The sequence below is a fragment of the Pelophylax lessonae genome, assembly GCF_965119305.1.
Source record: "Pelophylax lessonae genome assembly, chromosome: 1".
NCBI lineage: Eukaryota > Metazoa > Chordata > Amphibia > Anura > Ranidae > Pelophylax > Pelophylax lessonae.
Genome location: NC_138768.1, coordinates 554,409,555 through 554,429,298, shown reverse-complemented (window position 1 = coordinate 554,429,298; position 19,744 = coordinate 554,409,555). Strand labels below are relative to the sequence as shown.

At 46.7% G+C, this 19,744-nt stretch overlaps 1 protein-coding gene across 2 annotated transcripts in view; it reads left to right on the top strand.

Annotated features, from left to right (window-relative positions):
- Positions 1-2,667: 2,667 nt before the first annotated feature.
- RANBP3 (RAN binding protein 3) overlaps positions 2,668-19,744 on the top strand; it is a 164,338-nt gene continuing 147,261 nt past the window's right edge. For both annotated transcript variants that reach the window (XM_082245300.1, XM_082245299.1), the window contains exon 1: positions 2,668-2,760. In XM_082245300.1, coding sequence (XP_082101426.1) covers positions 2,739-2,760 — 22 coding nt within the window. In that variant the 5' untranslated portion in view covers positions 2,668-2,738. The remainder of the gene's footprint in view (positions 2,761-19,744) is intronic.

Below are 19,744 nucleotides of genomic sequence, written 5' to 3'. Positions count from 1 at the left end.
GTAATCAGTGCGTCAACCAGCACCTTCTCGTGCACAGCCACAGCTTTGGAGGAATCATCCTCACTATCTGAGAAATCAGGAAGCATGGCTACATACCCTGCAAGGTGGGCCTCGTCCATGGCAGCAGAGCCAGATTCAAGATCTGAAGAGACAGATGAGGCAGGGGAGAGCGGGGGTGCTTTCTACCAGCCCGTCACCCAAAGGCCACCCTCATCTGGGAAATTAAGGACTCCAGGACCACCGTCAATGCATCAATAAAAGGCTGGGACCCCCGAGAGACCTGCTGCCTCTGGGAGGGGGGTAAGGTGGGGAAACATGCTCCTGAGACTCCATGAGTTAAAGGGGAAACCCACCAGAAAAAGTGTCTAGCACCATTAGGGGACTGACCCACCGCAGGCACTGCACCCGTATCGCCACAGGGACACCCGAAAACAGAGCACCCCACAACCTGCAAGTCAACACCAGGGGAAGGGAGGAGCCCCCACAGCCATAATTGCTGCCCAGAGGCTCCAGTGTCATGGCCGCCACTCTCAATGCACACCGGACCCACCAAAAAGGTCCTCCGGTATAGAGAAAAACACAGGCCCCAAAGCAATGGCGCTGACCATGGCAAAATGACCACCACACGGGGCGCCCACGATGCTCCCAGGGGCCCAGGAGGGACCCCTTGAGCCCAGACCACATATACACAGCAGAAGGGGGACCCCGGAACAGGACCACAAAAGACTGTCAGCGCCCACCCTAGCAGGGAAGTCCGTCCCACCAGCGGCATGCCCACCAGCCCCCCCCCCCAGCAGTACAGTGCTGCACACCAGTCCCATCCACCTGTCCACCCACCGCGCTACCCCAGAGGAGGGGGGGGGGTGTGGGGGTACAAAGATGGCCCACAGGAACAACACACAACAGAAGGGGGCTTGTAAGGGGAACCTGCAGGTCTGACCGTCCCAGGGGGTGCCCATGTCCACCCCACATCGTATCCAGGGGGAGAGGGGGGACATCCTACTAAATATATCACAAAACCAGGCGGGCACCACTCCAGACAGAACCCCTCACCATTAAAATGGGGGGCTGTCGGCCAGGAGGAATGCTGCGACTCGGGCCCAGACCCGTCGAATGCGACCTTGCGAGGCCTTTAACTCGCAGGCCAGCCCCATCCAGTGGGGCTATGTCGCGACTAACGAAGCGTGGAGCTCTGGTCTGCGCGCACTCGCGGGCCAGACTGGGGGGACCACTGGATCTAGCTATACAGCCCGTCGCTCAGCCCAGCAGTTGATTGTAGATCTCACAGGGAAAAAAAAACAGGAGAAAAAAAGCCATTTGAAATGAATAAATTGCCAGAACCAAAGATCCTGGCAGGGAACTAGGTCCTTACTCCTGACTAGGCAGAAAATAACTGAAGGCCTATAGCAGAGAGGGAGATATAATAAACAATATTTTTTAGTTTCTGCTATATAACATTCCCCAAAAAAAATTATTTAAAAATCAAACTTTTTCATCCTTTTAGGCCAATTTGTATTCTGCTACATATTTTTGGTAAAAGAAATTTGCAATAAGTGTATTTTATCGGGGAAGATATAGGGGAAAGATTTATGTCATTTTTATTTATTTATTTTTTACTAGCAATGGCAGCGATTAGCGATTTTTAGCGGGACTGCGTCATTGCGGCGGACAGATCGGACTCCTAACTGACATTTTTGGGGGGACCAGTGACATTACTACAGTAAGCTGTATACAGTACATACATACGTATACAGTAATAGTAAGCTGTAGCGATTGCGGGTACCCGTTGAGAATCGCAGCTGCCGACCCCATGGATCGGCATCCTCACTGCCTAGTGGGGGGCGGAAGTGCGCCACCTGAGGTGCGCACTCTCTCCCCAGCACCACGCGACCGATGTAGGGCTACGTCGGTTCGCGCAGGAGAGCCAGCCTGCTGCAAAAAAAGTGCGGCGGGCGGTCAGGAAGCAGTTAAACAGATTAAAACTTGAAACTGACTGATTATTTCTCTAGAATTCTCTGCTCCAGTTTTGATAAAGTTCTCCTTGTTGCTACGTCAGCAAACTGTATAATATCTAGGTAGACTTTAGGCCCCTTTCACACTTGTGTGACTTGGGACTGCAAAGTCGCATTACAAGTCGTACTCCATGATTTATAATGAGTACTGTTCATATCTGTGCACTACTTTGGTCCGACTTTGATGCGTTTCGAGGTCCCTTACACAGGCATTGCTTCAAATCCAGTCACAATCCCGTCAAAAAGTCACGCGATTTCGACTGGACTTGAAGCGATGCCTGTGTAATCCTGAAGTCTATGGACCTCAAAACACATTAAAGTCGGACCAAAGTAGTGCAGGGACTACTTTGAAGTCGTTGCGACTTGAAGTCACACAGATATGAACGGTGCTCATTGGAAATCATGGATTACGACTTGTCATGCGACTTTGAGATTCGACTTGAAGTCGCACAAGTGTGACAGGGACCTAAACCACGTTGAACAATTACGTAAAACTGGTCAAAACCAGCTCATTGCGCTGCAGCCGATAGTAGAGCACTCAGCACAGCACTTTCAGTCAGCGCGGAGACTACGTCATTTTCACGACAGTACGTAAGTGACGGCTCTACCATGCGCAATCCCAGTACACCGGGTGTGGCGGTTTACTTGTAGTTCCCGCCCAGCACAGCCCGCCCCCTGCCTGTGAAAGCTGCCGCTAGGAATTGTGGGTGCGGCTGAGGCGGTAAAATGGAGGACCTAGCAAACGAAGGTAAGTAGGAGAAAGCTGTGTTGTGTTAGTTGTGAGGCGGCCAATGTTGGACGTGCCTGGTACAGAGCGGAGGTGTTGTGCCGCTCTATGGAGGCAGTGTGGCTGTAGCCGTACTCTTGTCTCGAGGCTGGGGGCGCGGCTCTGACGCTATCCTGGTTACTGCAGGCCTCTGCTCAGCCGGGCCCTGTGTGTGGGGACGGTGGCCGCTCTCTTCCACTCTAGTACTGTCCTATGGACTTGTGGAGGGGAAGTGCTCTCCTGGTGAGGTGTGGGGGGCCTTCCTACCATGGCTCACACACCTGCCACTGCAACTTCTCCCTCCACCTGGGGGAATGCCCATTCATGGCACTGAATGGCTTGGACATAGCAATGGAATATCGTGTGTAGCAATGTTTGCTGGCACTAGAAAAGGGTTACCAAGGCCTCTGTTTACATCTTATTGTCAATAAAAATGAATTAGTATGTGTCTGTATTGTCATCCTTCATGACTGAAGAGCTGAACCTATGGAGATAAAGGGCACATACACATACACGTGTGTTCACTGACTGCAGTAGCCAATGATATAGAACTATAGGGTGGATGTTAAGTACCATCTTAAAGTGGTTCTAAAGTTTTAGTGCTGGGTTCACACAAGTGCGATGCCAGACATCCCGTTGTGATTCGCACCGCATTATTGTGCAGATCACATATGATCTCAGTCATATGGACTGTATGGGTGAAATCGCATCATATTTGCACCAAAATGGTGCAGGGCACTTTTTTTTTATGTTGGAACTGGAATCAGATTGCGTGGGTGCGATCTGATTCCTGCATCGTTTCACAGTTCACACTGCGATCTGCGAACCAATCTGGGGGGCGTCATTAACTTTACATTGACACCCCCCCCCAGCGATTTGCAGAACCCTATGTGAACCACTGTACGATTCTGGTGTAATGCGGGAGCAGGCACTGATTTGCAGGGTTTCCCGCATCGCACCAGTGTGAACCGGTGTAACGTGAGAATTGCCTACCCCGTGAGAAAAACCTACCCTCGTCACTTCCTGCCAGGAACAGCTGAGCAGTGCGCATGCTCACAGCCCCGGATACCTAATGGAACAGCTGAGGAGCTGACTAGTGCGCATGCGCACTAGCATGAAAAGATCACGGTGTACCGTGAAAAAAACCTACCCACGCGGCGGTTACATAAAACAGCTGGGCTGCAATACGAGTCATCTCTGCTCCTGTCCCTGTCACTTCCCTGATCTGGGCTAGTAAATATAAAAGCGGCTCTCGGCTCCGTGATTTATGTTTTCATACACCCGCCGCCGCTTTTATATTTCCTTGCAGAGATCAGGGAAGTGACAGGGACAGGAGCGGAGATGACTCGTATTGCAGCACAGCTGTTTTAATGTAACCGCTGCATTACATACAGTGCCGTGCACCCGGAAGTGACGAGGGGTAGGTTTTTCTAACGGGTAGGTAATGCTTACGGAACACCGGCACTTTTTTTTTTTTTTTTTTTTCCACCGTAATGCATTTTCTGCATTAAACGGGATCTTTAGGCTGTACAAAAAAAAAATGTAAAGTCAGCAGTAGGGATAGACTGATTATTGGTGGGGCTGATTATTGGAGGTCGATATTCACTTTTTTTTTTTTTTTAAGTATTGGCCACAAACTTGCTGATATGACCAGTTTGTCTTTAAAGCGGTTGTAAACCCAAAAACACAAAAAAAAAAACCTGCAAGACAAAGGCATAATGAGCTAGTATGCATCGCATACTAGCTCATTATGTATTACTTACCTTAGAACGAAGCCCCGACACGGACCCCCGGACATCGCTGCGGGCGCTGCCATGATCCCTCGGTGTCTCTTCCAGGTTTGGCGGCTCCGGCGCTGTGATTGGCCGGAGCTGCGATGACGTCACTCCCGCGCGTGCGCGATTTTCCGGCAAGCTCCCGGCAAGGGAAGCTGAAGGTCCGCCGGACCTTCAGAGCGCATGCGCGCTCTCTTGAGCGGCTGCATGCACTGCAAATATCTCCTAAACCTTGCCGGTTTAGGAGATATTAATTGTACCTACAGGTAAGCCTTATTATAGGCCTACCTGTAGGTAAAAGTAAAAAAAAGCGGGATACTACCGCTTTAAGTGGTTGTACTGGTGTTCTCTAGTTTTTATGTTTTGTTGAGCCTGGGTATGCCCACACGGCTCTGTTTTGTATACTCTTTTTTTAAAAAAACTACAATAAACAGAATTTTCAAAAAAAAAATAAAAGTGGTTGTACTGGAGTGATTCCTGCAGCTACAGGCATCGCCCCGATACCGTTGTTCAGAGCTGACTGTCGGCTTTTTTGTAATGACAACTGATGCAGTAGCTCGATTGTCATTACAAGGAGCGGGAGGGGACATCACACCCTCCCGCCGCCTTCTGCGGCTTGCCCAGGTCTCCTGTTCCACTGGGAGACCTGAGCGACCAGCCAGCACTTCCGCTGGCTGGCCGAAGATGCAAACAAAGCCGCATTCACATCTGATCGGGTCTCTGATGAAAAAATCTGGAAGCCATTTCATGTTGTGGGTACTGGAGTCTTAAAGGCACCAGATTAAAAAAAAAAAAAAAGACCGCATTCAAAACAGCGAAAAACTTGGCGTTTTTAATGCTTTTAAGTGCAGAGGAGGGGTTTGGGGTCTTTTAGTACCTAGGGTACCTGTCACTGCCTAATACTGTCAGAAAGGATGTTTACATTCCTTGTGATAGCAATAAAAGTGATCAAAACATTTTTTTTTAAAAAGGACAACGTAAAAATAAAAACTTTAAATGTGCAGAACATCGGCACCTAATATCGGCCTGAAGGGTGGCCGGAAAATCGGTATCAGCCCTAAAAAAAACAATATTGGTCGATCCCTAGTCAGCAGCTACAAATCCTGTACCTGCTGACTTCTTTTAAAGAGGTTCTAAACCTTGTGAAAAAAAAAAACCTGTAAGACCGGCATAATGAACTAGTATGTATCGCATAATAGCTCATTATAAATACTTACCTTAGAATAAAGTTGTCTCAGTAGCGCCCGCACACTGCTGAGATGGCTGACATCTTCCCTGGTGTCTCTTCAGGGCTCGCGGGTTCCGGCGTTGTGAGTGGCCGGAGCCTCAATGACGTCACTCACTGGCATGAGCGCCGGAGCCGCCATATGCGCCACGGGTTCTGAAGGTTCTGGAACAGTAAGCTGGACCTTCTGAGCGCATGCTCCGATGATGTCATTGGCATCATGCACTCGGCATGTTTCCTAAACTGTGCAAGTTAGGAGATATTCACAGTACCTACAGGTACATGTGGTAACTACAGGCTTACGAAAAACCTTAGCTCAGATCGCATAAGCGGGTCCTTTTCAAACAGGTTCCTGCTCTCCCACAAAAATAAAAAAAAAAAATGTAGTCTGAAAAGGGGAACTTTCCTCTTTGGGTGAAGTTCTGTTTTAAAGTGAGAACTTCCAACGACTTGTTTTCCCTCTCTCAACGTTCAAGCCCTCTGCTGCCTGCAGCATCACGATCCCCTCTTCCTGCTCATAGGAGACACAGGTAGCTGTGGGGGGTCATCGGCTTCTGCAGCTGTCAGTCCAATTCCTATGAAAAGTGGGGGTGTGGCTTACTGGCACTATGTTTAGAGCTATTGAAGCACACAGCCCAGATCAGGGACATGCCTGCCCGCGTGCCCTATGACACACAGCTTGCCGAGAGGGTACCTGGAGGAGAGAAGTAGCAAGACAGCACCTATGAATCACTCTCAAAAGATGAGGTAAGGGACCACTCTGTGCAGTACCATTGCACAGAGCAGGTCATTATAATTTTTTTTTTTTTTTTTTAGCTCCCCAGAAAATGGCCTTTACAGAAAAAATGTAAAGTCAAGCTATTACCGGACACTCTTTCCATCCCTCTAGCCCCTGCTGTACTTACTTTTATGGCTGTTGAGCTGTCTGTTCCCAAGCAACCACTCCAGTGGCTGTGAAATCTACTTCTCTATGCAGGGCTTGTGGGATTAATCACCAAGATGATCGGTGACGGAGCTGACTAATCGGCATCACTTTGATCATCCTGGGTGCGCTGCACAGAGGAGAGGTAGAATAGTGGGGATTTCCAGTCACTGGACTGATAGTTTTGCATCCCTGGATGTAAGTGTGGCAGGAACAGGGTTTGTGGGCAGGGTGTACAATATTCGTTCACATTTACATTTATTTTCTGTAAAGGTAAACTAACGCTTTAACCACTTGCCTACTTGGCACTTTCACCCCCTTCCTACCCAGGCCAATTTTCAGCTTTCAGTGCTGTCATGCTTTTTTCTTTTAACTAAACTGTCAAACCATCAAATGGCTGGTGTCATAAATGATCACATGTGGCAACTGCAAATGAAACAGAAGCTAAGATGGCAGCTTCCTTGGCTATAAAGGATAGAAGGGTTTAGTTCAGCTTTAACCCCTTCCTGCCCTGTTCCAGGGAGGCCTTCTAGGGCAAGCGGTTGGCTGCTACAGTGCTCACACGATAGGGCGCTTGTCTCACTGGCTCCCGGTTATTAGCCAGATACTGGTTATTAGACTGATAACACAGTTTGCCGGATACTGGTTATTATGCTGGCGATACACTAGCCGAAAAATAGTTTCGAAAATCTGTCATTTGGTCTGTTGGTCGTTTTTCGTCCAGTTACTGGGAACAAATAGAAAATCGGTTTTAACTTTGCAGAGCCAAAAAATGGAAGGTACAGTTTGGAAAATTCTGTCGATTGAACGATAAATTTGAAAGGTTAACCACTTGCCGACTGCCTCCTGTACATTTACTGCGGCACGTACTACGTCGTTTGCCAAAGAGCATGTAGGGGGTGCCGGGGGCGAGCGCGCGCCCCCGCTTGTTCCCTGCCTAGCCAGCGCGTGTGACCGGCGGCTCTGATGGCCGCTGGCCACTCTCGATCTCCCACAGGAGAGGGAGAAAGACAGATGGCTGATGTAAACACAGCCATCTGTCATTCTCACTAAAGTAGGCACAGAGGCTATGCGATCCTGCTATGTAGGATCGCGTGTCTCTGTGGTTTCTTCACTAGCCACGCCCCTAACAGTTAGAATCACGCCCCTAGGGACACACTTAACCCCTTGATCAGCAATAAGTTAACCCCTTCCCTGCCAGTGTAATTTTTACAGTAACAGTGCATATTTATAGCACTGATTACTGTAATAATGTCACTGGTACCCCCCAAAGTGTCAAAAATGCCAGTCAGGGGTCCGATCTGTCCGCCGCAATGTCGCAGTCCTGCAAAAAAAAATCGCAGATCGCTGCCATTACTAGTTAAAAAAAAAAAGATAAAAATGACATAAATCTTTCTACTCCCCCTAGTATGTATGATGCATGCATATTCTTAGCCCCCAAGTGCATAACTTTACATTTATCAACATTAAACCTCATTTGCCACATAGTTGCCCAATAAAACAGTGCATTGAGGTCAGCTTGTAAGTTGGAGACATCCTGTAAAGAAGTTATTCCTCTGCAAAGCTTGGTGTCATCTGCAAAGACTGAAATGCTACTTTAATCCCAGACCCTATATCATTTATAAAGATATATATATATATATATTTTTTTTTTTCAGCAGCCCCTGGACTCCCCTCTGTTATCTTATCTGTCCATGTACACTTGAGTATTTTATAGTCGTTTAGTGGCACAAAATTGCGTTCAGGACAGAAGTTTATTGGAATTTGAAACGCCAAATGCTTGTAAACCGCATGCAAATGCATCTAAACTAGGGTTGCCACCTCATCCCTTTTAACCAGAACACATTAATTACACAGGTTCTGAGGCTGATATAATTCACATAAGGGCTCTTTCACACACTGAGTCCATTTCTTAGATGTCTTAACAGGAGGGAGTTGAAGAGGTGCGATCCCAGGTGGCTGAAATGCCCATGCTGCGAGCCTGTGCATGGCTAGGGGAGCACTGGATATACATTCCCGGACAGCGCAGCCCTGTCCATACTCGGAGTCTTTCTATTTACACTAGCCAAATGCCAGCAGGCGAGTGTAAATTTTGAGGGCTGGTAAGACTGTGGGTGACCTCACTGCTTCAGGCTACTAACCATTGTCGAGTGCTCCCTCCTATCCCCTGCAGCACTGCTGGCAGACACTTAAGTATGTGCATCTTTCTAAAGCTGGCCATAGGTGGATCAAAGTTCACCCGGTTTAGCGGGGACCGGGCGAATTTCGATCTATGTATGGCTACTGTGGTTGAACTGATCGTTTTTCTGTTCAACCGCCCTGTTGAAGGGGGTGGGGGTGAGAATTATTGATCAGTACCCCTACCCAGTCATTGATCTACAGTCCTGATCAGTGTATTCTGACAGAATACAATAGCTCAATGGGGAGGATTTCCCCATCCACATTAAATGTGTATATGGGGGAAGCAGATCACTAATTGAACAAAAAACCTGACTTCTCTATATCCAGCGTTTAAACAGGTTAGGGAGCATAGGTCTCAGGGAGGCAGTATTGTTGAGATTAGCTAGGGTTATCGTGGAATTCTATTTTACAGCCCAACTCTGGGAAAACAAAATAAAACCTTCCTTGCAGCGGGAATGTGCCTTCGCCTGCACTGCATAGGTTAACTGCTTGTTTCTGTCTAGGGGATGAGAAAAGCACCATAACTTGATCTTCTGTTCCTTTTGCAGATGTTGCCCCCCCCCCCCCCACTCTGGTAGTGGACTGTTCCTCCGCATCCTCATGTCCAAGGCAGGTCTATGGGCTCTGCATCAGTCTTGATGTCATCAGAGGACCTTAGACCACCGTAGTGTAGGGGAGAGGAGGCTGCAGGGACTGGTCTAACACAGCAGATGATCAGATATGTAAAGGTGCTTTACCCAGTTCCTGGAGTTCAGCTATAGATTTGAACCTCCTCCCCTCATTGACATCTCTCCTCTTTTGGATCCTAAGAGAACCCCACCGTGGCAGAACCAGTAGGAAGTGTCAATGTGACCCAAAGAAGCAGCAAAAATGATCCTCTTTGTGGTGTTTGTTGGACAATATCATATTCCCCACGACTCACTCTTCAGAGAACACAAATGTAAACAAGCCCTTAGAAGAATGATTTAACAGTAGACCAACTCAAAAACTAGTTTTTTCTGTTTGGCTTCACCTTCACAAATGCCATTTAACTAACTAAAAGTGGGCTTACCTCTGAATTCTGACCCCTGAAGTGAAACATCAAAAATGTACACAGTGCTTGTCTTTCTGTCCCAAACCTAATGGCACGCATCTTGTGTTGTCTGAATTTTAGGGAGGATTTGTTAAATTTGAAAGTGGACCTATACTTACTATCTAATGTTTGGCTGTCTTAAGCCAGCCACACATATATCGAAATTCGGATGGTTTTGCGGTGACTGGCCAAATTTCCATCCATGTATGGGCAAGCTGGTTGCACAGATGTTGATGGACTTGTGTACAACCAGCCTGTCAGATATTCCCTGTTTGATCAGCGCCACTGGCTTTTTGATGGGTGGGTGGGTGAGTTGAATTCCACCATCTGCCTTAAATGTGTTTAGCCTGCTGGTTTAACAAGAAAAACGAATTTATGGCCTGCTTAAAGTGATTGTATACTATCACCTCTAAAACAACCCATTCAGTTTAAAAATGAAATTAAAGGCAAAACATTTTTGTATAGATGCAAAAAAAAAAAACGTTCTAAAATACCTTTTTTTTTTTTTTTTTTTTTTTTTATGCAGTGCACCTGGAAAGTATTCGCATCGCTTCACTTTTTCCACATTTTGTTGTTACAGCCTTATTCCAAAATGGATTAAATTCAATATTTTCCTCAAAATTCTACAAACCATACCCCATAATGACAATGTGAAAGAAGTTTGTTTTGAAATCTTTGCAAATTTATTAAAAATAAAAACCAAAAAAAGTCACATGTTCAGCGGGGAAAATAATTATTTGATCCTCTGCAGATTTTGTAAGTTTGCCCACTTCCAAAGAAATGAATGGCCTATAATTTTTATCTTTGGTGTATTTTAAATGATAGAGACAGAATATCAACAAAAAATCTGTAAAAAAACACATAAAACAAATGCTATAAATTAAGTTGCATTTCAGTGAGTTAAATGAGTATTTGATCCCCAAGCAAAACTTGACTTAGTACTTGGTGGAGAAACCCTTGTTGGCAAGCGGAGGTAAGACGTTTCTTGTAGTTGGTGACCGGGTTTTCACACCTCTCAGGAGGGACTTTGGTCCACTCTTTACAGATCTTCTATGGTTTCTTCACTGTCTCTTGGCAACTCGAAATTTTCAGCTCCCTCCACAAATCTTCTATAGGATTAAGGTCTGGAGACTGGCTAGGCCACTCCATGACCTTAATGTGCTTCTCCTTGAGCCACTCCTTTGTTGCCATGGTGAAATGTTTTGGGTCATTGTCATGCTGAAAGACCTATCCACGACCCATCTTACGTGTTCTGGTTGAGGGAAGAAGGTTCTCATCCAAGATTTGACAATACGTGGCCCGTCCATTGGCCCCTCAATGCAGCAAAGTCGGCCTGTACATTTAGCAGAGAAACAGCCCGAAACCATCATGTTTCCACTTCCATGCTCGACAGTAGGGATGGTGTTCTTAGGGTCATAGTCAGATTTTTTTTCCCCTCTAAACGGGGTGAATTGAGTTGATGCCAAAGAGCTCAATTTTGATCTCATCTGACCACAGCACTTTCTCCCAATCCTTCTCTGAATCATTTTAGATGTTCATTGGCATGACTGTGCCTTCTTGAAGGGGGGGACTCGCCCTGTTTGGAGGAAGAAAAATGACTATGACCCTAAGAACACCATCCCTACAGTCGACCACAGAGGTGGAAACATTATGCTTTGAGGCTGTTTCTCTGCTAAAGGTACAGGCTGACTTTGCCGTATTGAGCCGATGGATGGGACCATGTATTGTAAAATCTTGGATGAAAACCTTCTTCCCTCAGCCAGAACATTGAAGGTGGGTTGTGGATGGGTCTTTAGGCATGACAATGACCCAAAACATACCACCAAGGCAACAAAGGAATGGCTCAAGAGGGAGCACATTAAGGTCCTGATGTGGCCTAGCCGGTCTCCAGACCTTAAAGTGGATGTAAACCAAATTCATGAAATTTTACCTACATCTATCTGTAGTGTTTACCCATCTATCTTCAGAGCCCTAAGTCCTGTGGCTTTCTCCTGCACTGTTCTTCTCTGATCAGCATGATAACTTGTGGCAAGTTCTCTGTCAACTGAGATAAAACCAGGCTGAAATTTGTGTTGGGGTGGGTGCTGTCTCCATGCCTGCTGTGGAGCAGATTGCACAGGGGTTCTGTACTTCTTTGGCTCTGTTTTAGGTCCGAATTCAGGCAAAAATTTCAGGCCTGATTCGTCCCTGAAACAGAGAACAGGGGACGCACCGGACCCCTGCTGTGAGCTGCATTCGGTATGAACCCAGTATAGAGTGAGTGTAAAGTCTTGTGTGTGATTTTTTTTTTTTTTCTCTAAATAACAAACATATTATACTTACCTGCTCTGTTTAGTGGTTTTGCACAGAGTAGCCCAGATCCTCCTCTTCTATGGTCCCTCTTCTGTGCTCCTGGCCCCTCCCTCCCTTCGAGTGCCGCCACAGCAAGCAGCTTACTATGGGGGCACCAGAGTCAAGTCACAGCTCCGCGTATCCATTCAGACAAGGAACCATGACCCAGCCTGCCCTCTCTCTCCTGATTGGCTGACAGACTTTGAGAGCAGCGGGAGCCAAATGCGCCATGCTGCTATCTTAGCCAATGAGGAGGAGAGTCCCAGGCAGCTGAGACACTCCTGCAACTTAGCTGGATAGAGATGCAACATTGCTGGATAGAGATGGGGCTCAGGTAAGTAATGGGGGGGGGGGGGCTGAGGGGAGCTGCTGCACATAGGTTTTTTCATCTTAACCACTTACCCACTGGGCACTTATACCTCCCTTCCAAACCAGACCAATTTTCAGCGTTCAGTTCTCTCATTTTGAATGACAATTACTCAGTCATGCAACAGTGTACCCATATTAAATTTCTGTCCTTTTCTCTTTCGTTCATTGATGGACACAGCTCCTGATTTTCTTAACCATTGTGTTATACTGCCCCCTACAGGAGTCGGACACTAGGCAGAAAATATCGGGCTATGCCTATGGGCAGTCCAAGGGGGTATACTCCCTCTCTCTGCTATAGGTACTCCACTTTTTTCTGCCTATTCAGAAGCAAGGACCTAGTTCCTTGCTGGGATCTCTGGTCCTGGCATTTTTTTTTTTTTTTTTTTTCTTTTTAGGTAGAATTTTTCTCCGTTCTTTTTTTTTTTTCCCCTGTGAGATCTACAATTAACTGCCAGACTGGGCAACGGGCTGGATAATCTAGATCCAGTGGTCACTCCAGTCTGGCCAGCGAGTGCGCGCAGACCTTAGCTCCTCGCTAGGTCGCCCACGACATAGCCCCACCGGGCGGCAGCTGGCCTGCAAGTTAAATGCCTCGCGAGGTCGCAGCGTTCCTCCTGGCCACCAGCCCCCCATTTCGATAGAGAGGGGGTTCTGTCTGGAGCAGTGCCTCCCCTGGTTCCTGGTATGGTAAGTGACTGTCCCTCCCCCTGGAGGGTTTTGGGGTGGAAGTGGGCCCCCTCATGATACTGTCGGACCCCTGGGTTCCCCTACTTCCCGTTAGGCACCCACCCACATCGGTCTGGTGGTCCCTGTGGGCCATATCTGCCCCTCCTTTACTGACGCTGGGGCTGTGGGGTGGCCTGGTCCACCGCCTGGGGTGGGGGGCAGGGTGCTGTGCTGGCGATGGGGGCGGGGAGGTGCGCTGCCGGCGACTGGGCGATCGGCTGTGGGGGGAGGGGCTGTACCTAGTGGGGTTCCTACCAGGGGCCCCCGTTCCTGCCTGTCCTGTTTTCTGAGGCCTTGGGATGCCTCGTGGAGCCGCCATTTTCTTGTAGCCTGTGTGCTTAATACACGACAGCCATGTTTGTGTAGTCTGGCCATTTTCGGTAGTTTGCCAATAAAAATAGAGGCGCCCATGACAGTGGAGACCTCTGGGTGGCGATTTCGGTGGGGGTAGCCCCTCCTCATCCTCTAGTGCTGACTCATGGATCTTTTTAGTTTCCTGATGTGCCGTTCGTGCAGTGCAAATTCTCCTGTGCGGGGTAGTGAGTCTGGAGGGGTCCTCTCCCTCTCTACTGAGGATCGATTGGTGCTCTGTGGCTGGCAACCAGGTGGGCTGCCAGAGTGGTGGGGGTTGTCCCTTAGCAGTGTTTTTACACTTTTTTTTTTTTTTTTTTTTTTGTGGGGTCCCCCTGGTGACTCGTGGAGTCTTTGGAGCACATCTCCCTTCCTGATCCCATCCGACCATCGATGCACTGACGGCATTTCTGAAGTCCTTGGTGTCCCGAGTGGAGTTGGCTTTTAGGCGACAGGCTTCCAAAAAGCGCACCCACCTTCCCCTGCCTTATCTGTCTCATTAGATCCTCAATCTGATTCGGCCGCCGTGGATGTGGGTCACCCTGCTGGGTCTGCAACCATGCGCCCAGAATCCTTAGTGAGGAGGATTCCTCCACTTCTGCAACCGCGTACAAAAAGGCGCTGGTGAACGCACTGATTGTAGATGTGCGTGAGATCTTAAAGATGACCGACGCAGCTGAAGCTGCAGCAGAGGTGCAGGTTCCCTTTGACATTCACAAGCCATTCAGAGCGGAAAAGGTGTTCCCTTTCCCCTCCTATTTTGACAGATATGTCACTAAATAGTGGGGACAACCAAAGCGTCTCCTTGGGGGCCCCTAAGCGATTTTTGCTAGGCGATACCCCTATGAGGAGTCCCTTCTTAAGAAGTGCACCCTCCGGTTTCTAGATTGAACAAGGCAACGAAATTTCGGTCGAAGAGTCCCCGGCCTTTAAGGACCCGGCTGACAGGAAGACGGAGGCTGTGGTCCGCAATATGTACACCCTGGCTGGTTCAGCCCTGAAGCGGATATTCACTTTTTTAGGCTTTTGCACCATGACCTTGAGGGGTAGTAGCTCCCCCTGCCTTTGCTGAGCTGGCGCACCAGCTGGTCCAGGGGCTGCAGTTTAACTTTGATATCTCTTTGGATGCAGCTCCCATAGTGACTCAGCTTTCTGTTTCAGCAGTGGTCCTTCGGGGTGTCTTTTGGCTCAAATGCTGGTCTGCGGACCAGACTTCTTCTAAAAAAGGCCTTGACTGATCTTCCCTTTCAAGGAGATCTCCTGTTTGGTGCTACCCTGGATGACATCATTAAAGGTCTCACAGGGACCTTTCTTCCGAAGGCTACTAAGGGAAAGGACCCTCGTAGTAGACGTTGGCCATCCTTCTTGGTAAAGCTGAGACTTTTTTCTTTTGGATTTAATCATTTTAAATTATAATGCACAATACTAGTAAACTTTTACTTTAGACTGCATTCACATTGATCCGACTTGGACCGTGACTTGTCAGCCTGACAAGTCGCGGTCCGTCACGCTCCAATTGTGTAGTACAGGAACGGTTCTAATAGGAGCGACACAAGTCGCTCCGACTTAGAAAAAGGGTCCTGTACTACTTCGGGGGTGACCTGGAGGCGACTTGCATAGACATTGATTTTATGAAGTCCGTGCAAGTCGCGCCGAAGACGCGCTGCACGTGACTTCACAGGTCGCCCCCTAAGTCGGAGCGACACAGTGTGAACCGGCACTAAATGTAATTGTAATGCCTTATATCACCTCTAGTCTATCGGCCTCCACCTTCTCTGGGTTCAGATGCTGATCTTCCCTGCACAGAGCCCTAAAGTGATTGTGAACATTGGATTTTCTTCTTTTTAACAACAATCTTGTCATACTTATCCTCTTTGTGTAATGATTTTTCACAGAGCAGCACTGATTCTCCTCTTCCCCCTCCCACGGCACTTCTAGCCCCTCCTGCCTTCAAAGTGCCCCTATAGGAAGCAGCAAAGTAGAATACTGTATAGTGTCCCTATAGCAAGGTAAAAAAAAACCTCTGCCTTTATAATCACTTGGTTCCTTCTCTTGCCCAGGACTACATTTCCCATGAGGCATTGCTCCTCACACATTCACAAGTTCTCTGCCATCTACATACATGTATGGACGGTGTACTGAGCTGTATGTGCGTTGCACTGTATTTTATGATATTTAAACAAATAATTTATTCTGTATGCAGGACAACTAATCGGCTGACCGATTAATCGATTACGAGACAACTATTTTCATAGTCGATTAGTTGTCGATTAGTTGTTTCAGCCCTACATGACACTCAAAATTGTGCTCAGGTGCAACCTGTTTCCACTAATCATCCTTGATGTTTCTACAACTTGATTGGAATCCACCTGTGGTAATGTCAGATGATTGCACAGGATTTGGAAAGGCGCACACATCGGTCTATATAAGGTCCCACAGGTAACAGTGCATGTCAGAGCACAAACCAAGCCATGAAGTCCAAGAAATTTTCTGTAGACATCTGAGACAGGATTGTATCGAGGCACAGATCTGGGGAAGGGTACAGAAAATTTACTGCAGCATTGAAGGTCCCAATGAGCACAGTGGCCTCTATCATCCGTAAATGGAAGAAGTTTAGAACCACCAGGACTCTTCCTATAGTGGGCTACCCGGCCAAACTGATTGATCGGGGGAGAAGGGCATTAGTCAGGGAGTTGACCAAGAACCCGATGATCACTCTAACAGAGCTCCAGCGTTTCTCTGTGGAGAGAGGAGAACCTTCCTGAAGAACAACCATCTCTGCAGCACTCCACCAAACAGGCCTGTATGGTAGAGAGGCCAGACGAAAGCCACTCTTTAGTAAAAGACACATGACAGCGCACCCGAAGTTTGACAAAAAGGTGCCTGAAGGACTCTGACCATGAGCTACATAATTCTATGGTCTGATGAAACCACGATTGAACTCTTTGGCCTGAATGGCAAGCGTCATGTTGAGGAAACCAGGCACCACTAATCACCTGGCCAATACCATCCCTACAGTGAAGCATGTTGGTGGCAGCATCATGCTGTGGGGATTTTTTTCAGGGGCAGGAACTGTGAGACTAGTCAGGATCAAGGGAAAGCATTTTGCAGCAACGTAAAAATACTCATAATGAAAACCTGCTCCAGAGTGCTCTGGACCAAAAACTGGGGCGAAGGTTCACCTTCCAACAGGACAACGACCCTAAGCACACAGCCAAGATAACAAAGGAGTGGCTATGGGACAACTCTGTGAATGTCCTTGAGTGGTCCAACTAGAGCCCAGACTTGAACCGAATTGAACAACTCTGGAGAGATCTGAAAATGGCTGTGCACCGACGCTCCCCATCCAATCTGATGGAGCTCGAGAGGCCCTGCAAAGAATGGGAGAAAACTGCCCAAAAACAGGTGTGCCAAGCTTGTAGCATAATACTCAAAAGACTTGAGGCTGTCATTCTGTGCCAAAGGTTTTTCAACAAACTATTGAGCAAAGGCTGTATATACTTATGTGTTGTGTTTTTTTTTTTTTTTTTTATCTTTTTAATTAATTTGCAAAGATTTCAAACAAACGTCTTTAATGTTGTCATTATGGGGTAATGTTTGTAAAACTTTGAAGAAAATAATGTATTCATTTATTTGGAAAAAGGCTGTAACCTAAAATGAGGAAAAATTGAAGCGCTGTAAATACTTTCTGGATGTGCACTGTTAGGCTCCATGTACACGGGACGTTGTAAATGGCCGTTTAGGAGCAGTTGGGCGTTCTTTTCAGAAGCCCCTGAACGCAGCTCCATGTTATCTTATCTGTCCATGTACACAGGGTCGTTTACAGTCATTTGCAGGCAGTTGCGTTCAGCGATGTTTTTTTAGAACGCAATTATTTGCGTTCGAACGTGTGTTTCCCGGCATTTCAAACACAAAAACGCGACCAAACGAGATGTGGCAGCTGCATTTGATTTATTTTCGGACCAGAAAATTAAAGCCTAATTCTTGCTTCCCACTGCCTTCAGTAGGGCTGCCTCCTGCAGCTCATTGCCCACTGGGGTTCTCTCCTGTACAGTAATCAATGTTGGGCTGATTTGTTGGTGTGACTGTAGCCTAAGCTGAATAAAATCTGACCATTGTAAGCAATTGTCATTGCTAAATGGTTTGTTTCAACCCTCTAAAGCATAGGTGTCCAACCTTTTGGCTTCTCTGGGCCACATTGAGTGTAGAGAAATCTCGGGCCGTATATAAAATATATACTTAAGTTAAGGTATATAAGTAATAAAACGCTCCCCTGCGCCCCCCCCCCCCCGCACTAATTTAACACAACCAGAGGATAATCCAATGAAATGGAATCAGTATACAGAGGATTACTTCTTCTGAGAGATATTAAAGGATCACTCTAACCACCATGATCACTTCAGTGATTTGAAGTGGTCCTGGTGGTAGGAGTCCGAAACACTGCACATGCTTGCCTTCCTCCTCTCCGAGGCAGCCTCTGCCTACCGTTAGTTGGAAGCCGCTGTGGTCCTGCCCCCGTCCAAACTTCCTTCCCAGCAAAAAAAAAAAAAAAATTGTCAGGGTAGTGGGCCGCATTGCCTTCGGTTCCGGGCCGCAGGTTGGACAAGCCTGCTCTAAAGCTTTATGCAAACTGCCACTTTTTTGCATTGCAGCTTTTCTAAACGCAGGAGAAGTTATCTAGGAAGTATAAAAAGTTTTTGCACCCTCAGAATTTTTTCCTGCCTTTAGATCTTACTGCCCTAAAACAGGTAAAGGGCTGGTTTACACTAGGAATTGCACCAACGCATTTTGTATTCCTGTGTGATTCACATGCAGTTCTGTGTGCGCCACACTTTTGGAATCTCACTGGAACCGCATCACTTTATACTTCTGTACCATGCGGACTAGTGTGGGCAGACATATTGCATTTCTGGTCTGTGTTTGAGGTGTCATTTATTTATTATTGACACCTGCTGCAGATGGCAAATGTAGTGCGTTTTTACTGGAAACATGCATGGAATGTGGATTTTCCTTACCATGTTCTGGCGTGAACTTGCCTTTTTAGATGCTTTTAATTACATTTACATGTGATAACATCTATTCAATATATAATACTTGAATATAATTTAGTTTTTTCTGTTTTTACTCTAAACAGCGCTAACCTATGTACTATATCCCATCTATTTGCAAATATTGCTAATACAAATAAAACGTATTTGAAAAATTATCCACAGTGAATACAAAATTACATTTTTCCAAAATCAAAGTGTCAACGTGCTGTGCAATACATTTTTAGTATTAGAATATTCCACAAAAAAGTGCAAAATTAGACTAGAAGTTCCACATTCATCAAAAAGTACCAGCGAGTTGTGCAGCTAAATTTTTGCGACCAAAATGTTCCACAGTTTTAGTGTCAAGAATGTTCCACCATAAATGCAATATCCAAATCCTCAAGGAAACATGCTGGTACAAGTGAAGTGCTATCCAACAATATTAAAGGGGCTTTAACAAAGTGCTTTAGTGCTCCATCACCTTTTTAAAATCTAGAAAACTCACCAGATCACCATGAGCACCCATTATAGATAAGTCATGGAAGGCATATTTGTAAGGAGTTTCCTTTTTATCTGTGGTGTTTTTTTTTTTTTTTTGTTTTTTTTTTTTTCAGTCTCCAACAGAGGATCTCATTCCTCCTAGGTTAGTATCCTTTTCACATGGGTTTATCCGATCTTGCATAAGAAAGGGGGGGTCGATACAGTGTAAAACCTTTTTATTTAGGCACAAACCCTTTTCCTCTTTCCACTCAAATTGTGTGGTGCTTCACCTCACACTGAGGAGTTTTCACTATAAGTACATAAAATCACTGCAGTGTTAATGCTGTTGTCTAAATGCCGAGTGTATAGTATGCATACTACAGTATCTCCTCTCTTGGTTCTCCCGGGTGTACCAAGGTCTACTTCCAGGTGTATGCTGCGTGATCGTTTCATTTCCAGGCCCTCCCTAATGCGTTTCGGCACATGGACATTATTAAGAGGCAT